The 17282-nt window shown below is 42.0% G+C and overlaps 1 protein-coding gene across 4 annotated transcripts in view; it reads left to right on the top strand.

Annotated features, from left to right (window-relative positions):
• The window catches only part of WBP1L (WW domain binding protein 1 like), a 49379-nt gene that overhangs the window by 15054 nt on the left and 17043 nt on the right, over positions 1 to 17282 (top strand). The window contains exon 1 of one of the 4 annotated variants that reach the window (XM_079977489.1): positions 7542 to 7770. The exons of the other annotated variants lie outside the window; for them this stretch is intronic. Within the exon in view, the coding sequence (XP_079833615.1) occupies positions 7744 to 7770 (27 nt within the window). The 5' untranslated portion in view covers positions 7542 to 7743. Of the gene's footprint in view, positions 1 to 7541; positions 7771 to 17282 lie in introns of those variants that run through there. 4 annotated transcript variants of the gene reach the window in all.

The raw sequence follows: 17282 nt of genomic DNA, 5'->3' as shown, positions 1-17282 counted from the left end.
ACAAATGCCGGCTCCCTCGGCCTGTAAAGCAAGATGAGCGTCGCAACCCAAGAGTCGTCTGCGACTGGACTTAACTGTCAGGGGTCCTTTACCTTTACCTTTTTTAGAACATTGACACGCTGACTGACCACTAAATAGGCAGATAGGGACAACTTTATAATGGTTTGTATATCATAAGAGAACATTACAGAAAGGTTTGGTCAGTTCCCATTGGCTTTGATCTCAAGGTTTGGGTCCTGTGTACTTTAAAGATCATGTTTCCTCCTTGCTGTGTTTGCCTTCCTGTCTGGGCCATGTATTTCTAGTTTAAGCAGCAATGGCATATAGGGAATTGTGTGGCATACAGGGAATTGTGTTCAGTGGCTGTCCCAAAGCTACAAAACTCTCTTCTAGAGATTGTCCAAACTTGAACCATTAACATTTTCTGAAACAACAGTAAAACATTATTTGAGCAGTTTTTTTAAAAAAGTCAAGTGCACTAAAGAAATATGTTCAATGAATGATACACACATTTAGTGGCAGATAAGTATGTATGTCCACAGTGCTTTGTACTGAGCACCCACAATTTTGTGAATTCATAGTGTAGGGTCGCCATATTCCAAAGAGCAAAAACCTGGACACACACACACACCCCTCATTGGTGCACCCCCTTCATTGCACATCTCCATAGCTTGCCCCCTCCCTTAGGGTCGCCAGAGGTGGGGGAGGGACTGCATGAGCTGGCGCATGAGAGAAAAAGAGAGAGCAAGGTCAGAGGACACTGGGGAGGGATGCGGCTGGTGTGAGCCGACCCCCCCCCCACTGCTGGCAGGAAAGGAAAGCTATGCTCTGAGCTGCTACTGCTGCTTCCAGGGCACAGAAAAACACCCCGACATTTTTGCATATTCTAAAAACAAACAAACCCAGACAGAGATTTTTAACCCTCCAAATCCGGACATATGGCAATCCTATCATAGTAGACACTAGAACTCAGTTTTTTGCCTTTCCTATTTATCTTGAGGGATCAAAAATGTTTCCTACATGCAGTACACAGGTGAGGAAGGTCAGGCCTGGGAGTCAAATACTGTATGGTCCTTCAGACATGCCTATTCAGCCCCTAGGACTCTCCTAGGCCACAAACCCTATTCTGAACCCTTCTTGAGCACTGTGGGCTGACCAACATGGAACTGAGACAATGCCTCTTGTTTGCCTGATAGGAGGATGGAAATGCAGGTGGGGAGGTGTTTGTGAAGGTAGAATCCACTAGAATATGGCTAGAATATAGCCGCCTGTACAAAGGAAGAGTCCCATACGTTGTTCTGCCCAGTTTTGCCAACGGCCCTACCACCTGAGAGGGTTGCCAGTTAGGAAATGCTGCCCTAAGGCTGAAAAAGTTCACAACCTGCATTAAGAACTTGAGAAAAAATTTACTGTCCCAATCACCTGTTATTGGGTACATTAAAAAAAAAACTTTATTATGTGATCCCAGCCAGTTGAAGATCACATAGTGAATGGGATAACTTCATAAAACAAATTGCCTGTAGTATCCTTGGAGGTAAATAAATCATTATTGCTCTCACTCTAGTGTCAGTCAAACCTGAATGGTTGGTTGGCAGAGATGTGCATTTAGATATGCTTGAATGTGAATTCTTACGTATGCACATCACAATGTGAGTCTATGTGTGAATACTTCCTTTCCTTTCACAGTCCTCTAGAATAGGAAGTAATATAGTACTTCAGTCTCACGTGCTTAAAAAAACCTCTCTCAAAAGTAGAGGGCAGTTTTTGAGTGCTTCAAAAACATTTGCTAAATTTGCCCCCCCCCCTTTCAGTTCAGCTCTTGTTTACTAGAGAAACATAAGGGGAATTGGAGAACAGCCTTAACAGCTTTGAAGACACTCGAACTCAGAACACAAGGGAGAAACATGCTAAGAGGAAGGCACACTTGGCAAATCCACACCGTGATCAACTCCCGCCCAGTCACCAATGTCCCCACTGTGGAAGGACGTGTGGATCCAGAATTGGCCTCCACAGTCACTTACAGATTCATTGTTAAAGCTGTGTTTATGGAAGACAATCTTACTCGACTATGAGTGATCGCCCAAGAAGAAGACGACGACATAAGAGGACAATGGCCAATCTTATTTTTTTGCTGAAGTGTGTTCCACTCATTTCACAAAAAATTCCTGTTTCTATATTTTCTCTTGATCTTGGCAGCTTTTTTTCTAATAGTGACAAGAGGGTAATTTTTCATTGGAACCTGGGGAAGGAAGAGCTAAATCTCACCTTCCTGTGCACTTCTGTCCTAGGCCCCACATGCCTAGTATTAAATTAAAAAATTGGTCACTTAACTTAACACAATGGCAGTGTTTCCTTTTGGTTCTGGCCATGCTATGCCAGCACCTATTGGAAACAATCTGGCCCAGAGCTCCATCTTTTATTTAAAAGGGAAGAGCTACTCTCTACGCTTAGTGTATCTGAGAGAAAATGTGATGTGAGAGAAAATGTGCTGCTCATATTCTGCCCAGTTGTTTAGTTGTTCAGTTGCTCCCATTGTGAAAGCTAGTAACGGAAGTCACAGCTATGACTAGCATGTCAAGGAAGTAGTGATATCATGTATGTATTATGTACTCAGAAAGAAAAAGCAAATAGGCTAGAATCACAAGATGGAGCTTTCTGATTCCTATAGAACTGGGGTGGCTAGCTTGTTGACTGGACCTGATGGGAGTTGGAGTCCAGCAGAAATGGCGGCACACAAGCTAGCCACTCCTGCTTATAGAAGCTACTTTCCTCCACTGCAGAAGTTAGAGCAGCCCATAGAAGACAACAGAATATTAGTATACAGTGGTACCTCGGGTTAAGTACTTAATTCTTTCCAGAGGTCCGTACTTAACCTGAAGCACCACTTTAGCTAATGGGGCCTCCTACTGCTGCCGTAGCACGATTTCTGTTCTCAACCTGAAGCAAAGTTCTTAACCTGAAGCACTATTTCTGGGTTAGCGGAGTATGTAACCTGAAGCGTATGTAACCTGAGGTACCACTGTTCTTGTAACTTCACAGCCATGTACCTCTTTACTTGCCCACTTTCCAAAAAAATGTAGTAATGAAGATGGGAATTCCTGTTCTTTCTAATTCAGTTCTTATTTCATGTGAAAACATGTATTTTCTTCCTTTTTAAACTTCATAAAAATTGGCAGCTGTGGCAGAGAGCAGTTTACTACAACCCTGCAATGAAGCCCAAATCTTCTGTTAACCCTTCTGCAAGCCTGCAGTAGTGCCAGTTTGCATTTCCACCTTAAAATCTTCCAATCAGAACATCTCTCAGGTTGCAGCAAAGTTAATCTACCTAAATTTCCCCCTTGCACCCAACCCAACTCAGATCTAGCACTAAGTTGCAAACAAAACTCTTGTGCTTTCTGGTCATGCATGCTAACATATTATGCTTAAAGTTTTTAAAAACTACCTTCGTTTTGGAGTGGTTTTGTGTGTGTGTGTGTGTGTGTGTGTGTGTGTGTGTGTGCTCATACCAGCATTATGTTCTCAATGCCAATAAGCATCTACTCTTTCAAGAACAAGTCAGAGGAATAAGCAGTGAATCTCCTGTCACTGATCCCTAGCTGCTTATTGGAGGCACAAACAGCTGCCAACAAAGAGGTGACAGTGGCTGGGCATGGAAATATACAACTTGGAACACAGCAAATGATATTAGTCTGTGTTTGCTTCTTTGCTCCAACCACTCCGATCATCATTCTTCTATGTTCAGCATTTTTTCTGCTTTTCCTTCAGACAGGGAAAAGAAGAAAAAAAGTGTGTGTGTGGGGGGGGGAAATATGATCTGAGAGAAATGAGAGAAAATGTGCTTGTGGTATTCTGCGCAAAGGCAAGCCGGCAGTGTTCACTTTGACCTTTGCCTTTTATTGTAAGCAAGCTCCAACCTTTATCTCGTTCTCTCTTATGTACATTGTCCTGATCCTGCGTTCCCTTACCATGGGTGCATTTCAAACACTATGGGAATTTTCATAGTGAAGATGCAAGGGAGAATAAAAATCATGCCCCATTGTGCAATAACTGTTTCTCCCTCTCCCCATTTTTTGTTGTTGCTGTGAGTGTCATTAGAAAGGCTCTGAACAGAAAAGGCTGAGGCAACTGGGTTTCTCATTGGAGTTCAAATAAGGATAACATTGGCAAACAAAAAAACCCCACCATCACCACAAAGCAACACTGAAGTGCCACTGGGACCAGAGCTGCTGCCAGATGGGTAGAAAGGGTCGGGTGGTGTTTCTTTGGGCTGGGGGCAAAGCCGTTAGGGGTTCTAGACTCTTAGCTGCCATTAAAAAAAAAGCTTTAAAAGTTCTTACGTGCTGTGGATCAAACCATATAAGCCAAAATGTGAACACACACACATACACACACACACACACACACACACACACACACACACACCCCGTTTCTGTGAAATGAGCAAACCTGGTTCGTAGTCGCCATCTTACATAGTTTTAGCCAATGAGTGAAGTTAGAGCTGCAATTGGCAAGTAACCATTTTGGAAGAGCTAGGTATTATTACAGCTATGCTTTCCTGTTTCTATCTCATTACTGCCCAGACATGGCCTACAATGGTGTGTGCGCTTATCATGTGAGTTGAGTGAGTTTGTGGCTTTCAGCACCAACATATCTACCTGGCCACCCACTGTTCTCTGTCTGTGCACATTCTTGCTCTGTGCTGGGATTCTAATGAGGCCATGAATTGCACACAAGTTCCTAATATAAAGGAATGTAGCCTGTTCCATGGCTAACCATAAAGGATGACTGTAGCTCAACAAGAAAAGGCAGGGATGGTACGTGTATACTGTGCATTTTGTATATTCGTTTTGTCCTAGTACTTTGAGCAAAACATCTATTGCTGACAGTCCAGTTATGTAGCATTATGCCTTCTGCCTCTTGTCTCCTTCATACAGAAATACTTAACAAAATGTGTTTTAAGTTTACAATCAGTGCTAGATTCTTCCGTACCTGAGCTTTTCACGCACCTCCTTTGCACCTGCCAAGACTCCCTCCCCTTTCCAATTAAAACAAAGTTAGCTGAGGTTGTTTCTCAGGGTGTTGTTGTTGGTTTTGAGGGGATGTTTGATTGGCAGGGAATGTTGCCTTTTCTTTTTGTTTTGTGTTTAGTTTGTTTTGGGTTGTATGGAGGTCTTTCCCCTGCTTTTGATGGGGGTTTTGAGCATCGTTGTGTTTCTCCTGTGAAATGGGTGCATTTGTGGCGCCCATGGCAGTTTCTAAGATTTTTAAATCTGCCTGCAGGCCTAAAAAGGTTGGGAACCCCAGATCATACAAAGCTAGATGGAGCAATGATTTTACCCAGTAAAAAATACCTTTCTACCTTCATATGTCTTTGTATGTGAAATGGTAAAAGAAGGAAAGCTTTGTTACTGTTGCCTCTGTACTCAGCAGGCAGGCATGGAGATACTGGTTTTTTTTTGGGGGGGGAGATGCAGAGAAATAAAAGAGAAGGAAGAGGAAGGGTGAGAAATTGGGGGGCACAGAGTGGAGGAAGAGATTTGTGAGAGAAGGAGGGAGCCTGTGGCCCTTAAACCATCTGCACTGGGATGTTATTTGGAATAAGTTTTCTTCCCCTTTTCAGCATTGACTAAGCTGTGTAACTGAATTTTCAGTAACTTTCAGGAGACCACTTTTTTTTTTAATGGTGGATGAACTTATTGCAGTTCTTACGCAACATTTTTTGCAACGTTGTAGAACTATTGATTTTTAAAGAGATCTGCAATAGACAAACAAACAAACAGAAAGAAGGGGAAACTTCCCAGTCTGGTAAATATGTATGCAATGTGTCCCGACATGGGGGAGTGGTGAGGCTTCTAGGCTGACATGTGACAGGCGAGAACAGCTGCTGATTTAAGAGAAGCACAAAAAAGATTGCTGAACTTTTAAAGCAGAGGTATAGCAAAAGTTAAATTTAGATCACTTTCTTTCATATCATCTCTATTACTTTGGAACTTGCTGTACCGCTGTACTCCATTGCTTACAAGAAGACAAGAAACTAGCTACCACTGGCATGAAAAGTGAGAAGAGCTCTAAGGCCTAGGTGTAGAATCTCCTTTTGAACAATCTGTTTATGCTTCTGGACAGCAACTTTGGGATTCCCTTTACCTCTCCTTTGTATGGGAAAGGTATTTATTTCAAAGCATTTCAAAGGAACAGCCTATGAAACTGAGTGGAGCCTGGTCAGCAGATGTGAGAATCCAGTGGAGGTGCCTGTTGTCAGAGAGAGAGAATGTGTGTCCCGAGATAGCCAAGGCTTGGGCAATGTGGAGATTTGAGAGTCATAACCAGCACTTTGCATTAGGCTTGGAAACAAACTGGCAGTCAATGCAGATGTTTCAAAATTGTTCCCAACAGCTCATAAACAAATACAGTAGAGGCATTCTGTACCAGCTGATTTCCAGACAAATTATTAAAGTTGGACCCACACAGAACACTGAGGTCACTGGGACATGAATGACAGTTTCTAAAATGGAAGATGCATCTGGGATGCATTTTGCTAAACCTGAATGCAACAGCCAACCTTACCATCAATTTTATACACACACACACACACACACACACACACACACACACACTATGGACAAGTAAGACAATCTTACTCAGCTACGAGGGATCACCAAAGAATGAATACACACAAACACATTTCCACCTTTAAAATGGCAGGATAACCTACTATATTCCAAATGGCGTTTAAAAATTGCTGTTTCTGAAGAAGTTTGCCAGTGCAGTGCAGGAGCTACAGTTAAAGACACTTTTGCTCAAATTGTCCAGAAAACCAGAGTTAATTCAGACTGGAAGAGGGTGAAAATTTGGCTTGAAGTTGGTCTTGAATTTATGTGAAAATTTGTAAATGAACACCTGAATACTTACCTCTAATAGGCAGGTGTGACCCCAGGTGTATCCACAGCAGTGGGCAGAGGAGGAATGATTGCTGGGAGGAGTGCAGAGAGAAGAAATGTCATAGCACACCTGTATCAGCACAACCAGATGCCTTTAGTTGCCCAGCTGCAACAAGACATGTCTCTCCCCTATCGGTTCGTACAACCACGGCAGGCTCTGTAACCTTCCAACAGTTTGACTTCACCCCCAAAGGCGCACTCTTCCATTGTCTTCCAGGACAGACAGAGGCCAACAACAACAACAACAACAACAACAACAACAACAACTAGCTTTCATTGGCTTAGTGAATGATTTTGAAAGAAAGGCCTGTTGTTTGTTCAACTAATACTTTTCTAATATAATTAAATATAACTAAAAGTTTATCTTACAATTTTTTTAGTGCATTTAACAACCATAGTAGTCTGTAAATACCAGGTTTCCGGTGTAAGTGCTTTCTGTTTGCTAACTACTGTGCATTTTCTTCTATGCAGTAGGCCTCTTTGAGTTGTTAATCAGCAGCTGTCTGAAGCTTTCCCCCCCTCTTGCAGTGCTGCTACTGATGTCACTTCCCCCTTGGCAAACGCCTACGGAGGCTCTGCTGCTTTTGAGATTGGTCACAGGGAGGGGAGAGAGAGAGAGAGAGAGAGGCTGAGTGAGTGCATTCTATGTCCTGGGACCCTGTTTACTTAACATTCCCAGCCAAGGAAGCCCTGGTTTAAACAGGATTGCGGATGCAGCCTGTCCATTACAGATGAGGAAATTATTATTCTGGGATTCTAGAAATTCCTTTGTTTAAGCCCCTAGCGTGGATTATGAGAATGCAGAATGCCTTTCCTTTTGGGCCTGCGGCAGGTAACTTGTTTTTGGTTTGTTTGTTTGTTTGACTAGCTAGGGTGGAGAATGTGAGATTTTGCTGGCTTAAAAAAGAAGAAAGAAAATCAGCTCTGCTTGCCTTTGTGAAGTGAGCCACTCAAGTAAAATCCAATGTGATCTTTTGTCTTCCTCTGTTGTGTTTATGCTAGGGGGAAAACAAATCTATTTTACTTAACATTGAATAATGCTGCAGTTAAGGGAAGAAACTTTATTATTATTATTTGAAGCAAAAAATTTGTCCGTGTCCCCCCCCCCCCACTTCACTCTATTTTATGGCTATCACTTTTGGTTTTTAAGGACTTTTGTGCTTTAAGGATTTTTAGGGGTTTAAAGATGACTTGGGTTTTGTGTTTGTGCTTTGGCTGAGTTCTGGTTTAGAGTAAACAAGAAACAGTCAACAGCTTCTAATAAGAAACTGTCAGAGCTAACAGTGCACATGCTTTTTAAACCCGTTTCTGAATTTGTGGTGTATGTGCTGGAGTTTTAAAGTACTCATAATTTTATTACTACTAACCAACATACATAGCCTGGAATGAGTAAAAGCAGCAAGTCACCCATCTGCTCCCTGGTGGGCAGCAGCCGGCTTCTACCAAATTTGAATCATCTTAGTCCAGGAGCTATTTGTTCCAGGAACAACATCTGATTACTTGTACACATCACCTAGCTTATGTTCTTAGGCAAGTAAGTGTAGCAAATGAAGTTTGGAGGTATTGCAGGTATGTGAGCATTAAAGTTTTCTCTTTTTCTTTTCTTTTATTTTTTTGATGGTGGGTGTTGTTAGTTTTACTTTCCAAAAAGTGAAAAACAGCTGTTTTGTTTGTAGCTACCTAGTTTATTTTTTAAAACCAAATCTTTTTCATTTGGGCTTACATAATGCTATTCAGGAATTGAGACAAGAACTACCTCTAGTGCGATGACCTTTTGCCACTGACTGCTCTGCTTACTTGAAGCGGGCAGAATAAATTTAGGTTATATGTAAAGTTCTAAATAGAACTTAAGATTCAGTTATGGTTATAGTTCTATTGGAGAAGAGGAAAGCTGTGGGCTGCCAATTTAAGGGCATCAGTTTGGGGAATATGCATGTTAAGGCTCCCAAGAAATGTTGACCTTGTTGGAATTACGTCAGCAACAGATAGCTACGTGTCTTTAGAAATCTTTCAAATCCATGTATATTTCCATAAAGGAAATTTGGGCACCTTCTGGGGTTTCTTTACTGATGTAGGAAGCCTCAAAGGAGGCAATCCAGTTTCTGAAACCAGTTTGCTTACTTTTTCTTTGTTTCACTTGATTTTTCTCTTTATCCTTAGCTGCTTAGTTGCTTACTGTTTGCTCCTGTCTGTGGTTCACAGGGCCAGTCTGAGCAGCAAAAGCAGTTGCCTTATTCCTTTCTGTCTACTTGAACTTATAGCATATAGCTGTTTGGAAACTGCTGTGTAAATGCAATAAGCTGCCTGTGTTGTGTTAGCTACATATCTGCCAGTTTAGTGTGTGTTAGAAAATAAACTGATTTCTAATTTTTCTGAAGCTATTTTAGAGTTGTAAACAATAGGGCCTTATTTCAGTATTACTAGATCAAATAGCTAAAGCATAGGCCCATAAATAGTTCACAAGATACACCTTAGCCTGCTTATTATCTTTAAAGCAGCTATACTTTTTTCTTTCCTGATATTTGTCTAGGACAAAATCTTCTAAAAATCACTAACAGAAGTAGATGCTTGTGAAATTTAACTAAACAAGATAATACTATTGAAGAAAATAAGTTTACAGTCGTTATAAGAAAGCTCAGGGGAGACTTTTGGAAGTTCACCCCTTGCTCAAGACACTCGCCATCCCTTGCAAGGTCCTCTTGTTGGTCAGAGGTAAGAATCAGGATTGCAACCAAGTATAGACAAAGCAAAGCAGCTAGTAAGCCTGATCTTTATCGGTCTGTTGAAACAGAGGTTCCAACTTACAAAACAAGAAGTGGAAAAAGAACCCCAAACAGAAGTGAGTTACAATTTTTTTAATGCTTGTACAGCGACCACCCAACCCAATCACAGAAAGCCCACTCAACAAAAATGCAACACAGTCACAAAAATGGATGTACATGTAAATCAGATCGTGCTAAGAGTTCATGTTCAGCATATTTACCAGTCTGTCAATCAAGATACCTCACAATACCTGATAATTGCCCTTCCTGGCCTATCTGAGACATCTTTTTGAAATGGTGAATGCCTTGATGCCAGAATCCATTGTCACAGACCTGTCCCTATTCCTACACAGGAATCTGTGATCCCTCTTTAAACTGGAAGAGGAGTGCAGATGTTTATGCATAAAATTTGTTTTGTTAGTTCTGAAGTTGTAGCTTTTGCAGCTTTAGTGTAATGGCATTCAGGCTGTACTGTATGGTCATCAACATTAGCTTTAAAGTGCTCCTGCTGTGAAATAGTTTGTTGGTTTGTTACGTTATGTATTTATGTGTTTTTATAATGTAAACTAAGGGACGCAGGTGGCGCTGTGGGTTAAAGCCTCAGCGCCTAGGGCTTGCCGATCGAAAGGTCGGCGGTTCGAATCCCTGCGGCGGGGTGCGCTCCCGCTGCTCGGTCCCAGCGCCTGCCAACCTAGCAGTTCGAAAGCACCTCCGGGTGCAAGTAGATAAATAGTTGACCGCTTACCAGCGGGAAGGTAAACGGCGTTTCCGTGTGCGGCTCTGTCTCGCCAGAGCAGCGATGTCACGCTGGCCACGTGACCCGGAAGTGTCTCCGGACAGCGCTGGCCCCTGGCCTCTTAAGTGAGATGGGCGCACAACCCCAGAGTCTGTCAAGACTGGCCCGTACGGGCAGGGGTACCTTTACCTTTACCTTTATAATGTAAACTGGCCTAGACAGCATCTTGAGAAGTAGAGACATCACCTTGCCAACAAAGGTCCGTATAGTTAAAGCTATGGTTTTCCCAGTAGTGATGTATGGAAGTGAGAGCTGGACCATAAAGAAGGCTGATCGCCGAAGAATTGATGCTTTTGAATTATGGTGCTGGAGGAGACTCTTGAGAGTCCCATGGACTGCAAGAAGATCAAACCTCTCCATTCTGAAGGAAATCAGCCCTGAGTGCTCACTGGAAGGACAGATTGTGAAGCTGAGGCTCCAGTACTTTGGCCACCTCATGAGAAGAGAAGACTCCCTGGAGAAGACCCTGATGTTGGGAAAGATGGAGGGCACAAGGAGAAGGGGGCGACAGAGGATGAGATGGTTGGATAGTGTTTTCGAGGTTACCAGCATGAGTCTGACCAAGCTGCGGGGTGCAGTGGAGGACAGGAGTGCCTGGCATTCTCTGGTCCATGGGGTCACGAAGAGTCGGACACGACTAAACGACTAAACAACAACAACAATAATGTAAACTGCCCTGTGATCTTTGGATAAAGGGCAGTATATAAATCAAACAAACAAACAAACAGTCTTTTTATTGACAATGCTCTGTGCAGAGCATTTCTTTCTAGCCCCTCCCTTTCTTCACTTGTGTACCACTTCAGATCTTAATATCTGTTTGCCCATTATGTCCAAATCTGAGGAACTCTTGTTAAATATAAATTGATCAGCTAAAATCTGATGATTTATGAAGCCTCAATCATCCAAATTAGGCCACTGAGTTTTTTTTACTATTGGACAACTAAGCAGTTATTTTAAAAGTTGCAATTGAAACTGTTCTGCTCAGTGTTCAAAGCTGGGATAAAAAAGCTAGGAGCCAAATGGCTTCTGGGACCTGGGTTGTGGGCACCAAAATAGAATGTCTAGTCGTCACTGGAAGGGGGGGGTCAGCAACACTTTATTATTTTGATAAGCATGAATTAATACGCAATTCACATAAGTGACACATTGTTAATATCACATTTTTAATACATGTTTAATTTGGTGTTTACAATACAAATATTGGTATCATACTTCGGTTTTCAAAACATTCTTTATTGTTAAACTCCTTAACTTATTGTTTATCCTTAACATATACTCTGAGGCTTCAGAGCACATACAGTGGAACCTCGTGTTACGTACCGTTCTCCTTACGAACACTTAGGGTTACAAGCTCTGCTAACCTGGAAGTAGGTGCTCCTGGTTGCAAACTTTGACCCAGGATGCGAGCTGAAGTTGCATGACGGCGCCACGGCAGCAGGAGGCGCCATTAGCGAAAGCGCGCCTCAGGTTAAGAACGGTTTTGGGTTAAGAACGGACCTCCGGAACGAACTAAGTTCATAACCGGAGGTACCACTGTACATTTCAGTAATCCTTGAGTGTCAGCCAGGTGCAAAAAATGGCACCCAGAGGTGCTCACAAATGGAGAATCTTTAGGCGCAAAATGTGCCTGGTGCCCTGCTAATTTCGAACCCTGGTTCTGCTTCGTTGTTTAACATGTCCCTTTCAGGTGAGATACCACAGTTGTGAAGGTAGTTTTTCCGGGGTGAGGCCCATCCATTGCAATCTGCATCTGCTGACCCCTGCAATTTTTCCAAATGGAAGAAACATGATTGCATAATTTCTGGTACTGGGGAACTGTGTTCATGCTTTGCCTTCATGCTTGAGAAGGGCTGTAGCTCAGTGTTAGAGCAAGTGGTTTGCATGTAGAAGGTTCCCGGTCCAATCCTCAGCATATACAGGTAGAGCTGGAAGAGAGCCCTGTCTCCAGCCTTGGGAAATGGCTGACAGTGAGTGTAGACAATAATGAGCTATGTGGACCAATGGTCTGACATGGTATAGGTAGCTTCCTATGTTCCATCTTCTAAGATGGTTGGAGTTGAGCATCCCCACCCCCACCTCCCAAAAAAACTTTACCAATATTGAACATCAATTAACTTGGCTGTGTAGAATATTCTGCAGTCTCTGGACAAGGGTCTACAAATGTAGTGGTCACATAGCAGTGGTGAGTCTATCTCTGGGCAAGGTTAGTGAAAAATGTGAGTGATGTTCCTGGGCTTGCTGGGTTTTGGAAGCATTTTGAAGCACTTAGGCTTCTCAATGCTTTCTGTGGTAGTTTCTTCTCTATTTTGTTTCTAAATTAAAATATTTAATTAAAGAGAGAGGGAATGACAGAACTGTAACAGTGCATAGTACAAAGAAGAGATTCAGCACAGTCAAGACTCAGAACACAAAGAAGTCAAGGCCATGAATATGACCTATATGCAATAAGCTCTTTCCATAGAGATCTGTCAGGAGATAATAATCATGTAGAAGAGTCACTACTGTTGGCATATGAAATAAAGTGACACCATACAGATTAAATTCACATGGTTATGCCTATCCATTTAGAGCAGGGGTGGGGAATCCGTTGGACTGTTGGGTCCCTGACTTTTGGCCATGATGGGTGGGGTGGGCTGACAGGGGTTAAGAGTCCAAGAGTATCCCGGGAGGAAGGGCGCAGATTCACTAACCTTGGTTTATAAAGATTGCTTTCGGGGTTGTGGGAGGAGCCAGAAGATTTGCAGACACTGTGAATTTATCAATTTTGGCCTATAGTTGAAAGCAGTTGAGACGAAGGAGTGGGAAATAGGGGATTGGGGGAGAAAGGAAATGGGCCTGCTCAAGCCCCATACTATATCCTAGAGTGGGGAAAGGGGCTGTGTGTCATTAGATTTTTTTAAAAGAAGCTTATTTTGAGCAGTTCCTATTCTGTGTTAGCTGGAGCCCTAAACAGAAGGACTGTTCAGGAATTGGGATGCACTATTACATGTTGCAAGTCTATTTTTTTCTGCTTTAGAGGTAAGGGTCTTCCCTCAACAGAAAATGGCACTCCAGGTTTTCCTCCTTTCTTTCCAGCCACCTCTCATGCTGTTCTTGGGGTTGGTTGATGGTGGGAGTTTTTGGCAACAAACCTAACAGTGCATTTCTATACTAGTTAGTAAATTAAGGGGTTATGGACCACATAGCTGTAATTTTATAAAGTACAGCTAGGTCACACACCCCTTCAGGGATGGAGAAAGTATTGTCTGTTTCCTGTTCCTCTTTCTCCCTCTCTTCTGTTCAAACCATGTAAGCTGAGCATACATCTGAGGCTGGGATTCAGACCCATATTTGAGACTTAACTTTCTGTATTTTGCAATCAATAATATCTTGCCTTCTGTATTTTGCAATCAAGAATACCTTCTGCTGTAGCATTGAGTGATGCATGAGTGAGACCTGTGTTTCTTGGTCTTTTATTGTATTGTATATGAATAAAGGCAATGCTAATGTAGATAGAATTGAATGTGGTCATCCATTTAGGTCTCTTTTATGTTGTTTTTTTTGCTCAATAAAGTTGCACTGCATGGCTAAGGAGCAAGACCCAGGATCCTTGCAGAGTCTTGCTGGACCGCAGCTCTGTTGCTGCCTGGAACCTGAAAGCTGAGCCCCAGCATTTTCTGTAACAGATCCTATAAACACTTTTGGATTGTGTGCTGCTTCATTGGCACCCCTAAAAATATTGCCTCCCCAAGCAACTGCTTGGGTTGCTTGTCCAGTCAGGTGTTCTTCCACATAGTACTGTTTAAGCAGTAGCTGAATATAGCCATAAGCCCCCATGAAAAACAAGAGGCCCTTACGCAGAAAGATGTAGCATAGCATCAAACATTTGTTATTAATTTAGATTGGTATTGAAGCATGTCTGAAAGGTTTGGTACTGTTAAAGCACTAAGATAAACTGTATACTTCTAGTTAAATATTAACTGTAGTAAAATTTATTTCACACTGGCTCATTGTGAATATGAAAAACCAGCTCAAGCTCTACCAGTTCTGCAAAGTGGTCTGAAGTGGATTAAGCTTCAGACCTTTCTGCTGTAAGGGATATTTTCCCAGCTGCACATCATGTCTACAGCTTTGTTGTGAATCAGGTAATCTTTCAACAGCTTTTTATGAAGAATCATAGCATAGAAGTGCTCCAGACACAGGTCTGTCTACGCAGAGATACAAGTGCTTCTGTACATCTTAAGAGTAGTTTTAACTCATTTCTCCACACTTTTAAAGCCATTTTTAATTTTGCATGCAAATTGCCACATCTTTTTAAAAAAATGTGCAGGTTTTGAGAATATTCTATATTCACTAACTGCATCTTAATTTCTTAATTTAAGGTTATAAAACCATAATGTTCAGTTGGGGGCTGTTCAGATCTAACATCCTTAATTTTCTCCTCTAGACCTAAAATAACATGCGATCTGTAAAACTACTGTATTTTTTGCTCTATAAGACTCACTTTTTCCCTCCTAAAAAGTAAGGGGAAATGTGTGTGCGTCTTATGGAGCGAATGCAGGCTGCGCAGCTATCACAGAAGCCAGAACAGCAAGACGGATTGCTGCTTTCACTGCGCAGCGATCACTCTTGCTGTTCTGGCTTCTGAGATTCAGAATATTTTTTTTCTTGTTTTCCTCCTCCAAAAACTAGGTGCGTCTTGTGGTCTGGTGCGTCTTATAGAGTGAAAAGTACAGTAACTTTTAGTTGATTCAAAAAAGCCCAAAGAAATGATACTGAACAGGTTCCATTTTCTAGAAAATCATACATATATGGACAAGGTCATTGTTGGTACATTTCTGAGCATATATCTAAGATGTTTTAATGTCCCAAGGCCATACATTTTTGTGATCTCCATCTTTGTAAGTGGAGCAGAAAGTCTGCCCATCGAGCAGGTATAGGCAAACTCGGCCCTCCAGATGTTTTGGGACTACAACTCCCATCATCCCTAGCTAACAGGACCAGTGGTCAGGGATGATGGGAGTTGTAGTCCGAAAACATCTGGAGGGCTGAGTTTGCTTATGCTTGCCATAGAGGACTTCTTGTTGCAGCTACATAAATATTTCTATCTTTCCCTCCATCATCAGTACTCTGGTCATAGAGTCATAAAGTAGGAGTTTGGGGGCAGATCAGGGTAGGCTTTTGATCTGTTAGGACCCAAAGGTTTTCCATTCACCTGACGTGCCCCCAGAACAGGAAAAGTACACTAGCCCTTGAGCTGGCATATTGATTTTCCTTTCCATTTGTTTGTTTATTATTTCAGTTTCTATCCCACCCTTCATCAATGGATGATTCAAGGTTGGGTAATCAAAAAGCCCAAATCAAAAGCACTAAAATAATTTAAAGAAGTAAAATTTAACAACCGTATACTAAATAAACTAAACAATATAATAAAATGGCAGGATAGCAAAATCAAATTGTACTTCATACATTAAATCAGCACAAACCCCCCCCCCCTGAAGAATGGGGAGGAAAAGGGAGGCCTCCCCTGCCTTGTTTTCTCTGCCTTGGGTTCATCCTTCCCCACTGCCTTCTGATTCACCAGTCCAAATGTAAAATGCAAATGCAACAAATACACTCATTGTACAGGCACACTTGTCAGGAAGCTGTAACTGGCTGTGGCTCCATATTGTACTTGCCCCTGCATCATGCATGAATTGTTTTTTGTTTTTGCTTTTTAGTGTGAGGGAGCTGCATTTTAGAAATTAAAGGAAGCTGTAGTACGTTGCCGTTCTTTGAAGGCTCTTAGGTCTTTATCTATCGTCCCCTATTCCACAGACTAGTTTTGGAAAGTGCTTTGTCATACACTCCTGGTAGATGTTCCAAGGGATGTCTGGACAGTACAGAATGTGGCAACTTTGTTCATTGTTCTGGAAACCTTTTTAATTTTTGGATCTTTAAGAGTAAAATGGAATGCAGCTGTAGATAGCATATCAGGGACCACAGGCAGCCTTGATACTTAATTTCAGCTGGAGTCTTAGCTCGAACCTCTGCTAAAGGCTACATGATTTCTTTGAACCCTGTTGTGGGTGAAATAGAGGAGTGCCCCTTCTGCTGTGAAAGGATGCGGGAGATGTTTCCTCTTTTAGAAACTATCTTAGCACTTTATGGGCACTTTGAAAATGAAGTCAGATGTCTGGCTTTTGAGGGAGGGTGCTAACTCTAACTGGGGTAGTGGGTGTTGGTGGGAATGTTAATGCTGATGCCCATGTCTCTAGATCCAAAAATAGAATGAGTCTCCTTTAGGAATAACACAGCATGTATCTTTGTTTACTTGGGCCAAAGCCAGGACGGTGGTTTTCAGGGGGGAATAACAGTGGGATGGGTATGCTTAAACCTTTCAGAGGAAATATTAAAATAATGATGATGATGATTTCTAATAAATTTTTAAGAACTCACTTTATACTACAGCTAACTTGGCTTGCCTTTCATGTTGGGCACTCTGATGCCAAATGTTGTAATTTGGGCTGCTCCACAGCTCTGCAACCACTTGCCTGTATTGTATGGGCATTTAAGCCAGGGACATTGTTTGACTACACATCCCATCACCCCTTACCCTGCTGGGTAGGGCAGATGGAAGCTAGATATGTGTTCCTGATGATTGAAGACATATATTGCCTTTCTGGAAGACTAGGGAATCTTCCAAGGCCTGAATCTTTCCAAACTTGATCATGCGACTGCACTTTTTCTCTTACACCATAAAGCTTCATGCATATTGATCCTACTATAAAAATAAACCAACATCACCTTAGTTTTGCTGTTTGTTTT

This window comes from Podarcis cretensis, assembly GCF_951804945.1.
Source record: "Podarcis cretensis genome assembly, chromosome: 5".
NCBI lineage: Eukaryota > Metazoa > Chordata > Lepidosauria > Squamata > Lacertidae > Podarcis > Podarcis cretensis.
The sequence above is the reverse complement of the archived record's forward strand: the minus strand, read 5'-3'. Positions and strand labels throughout refer to the sequence as shown.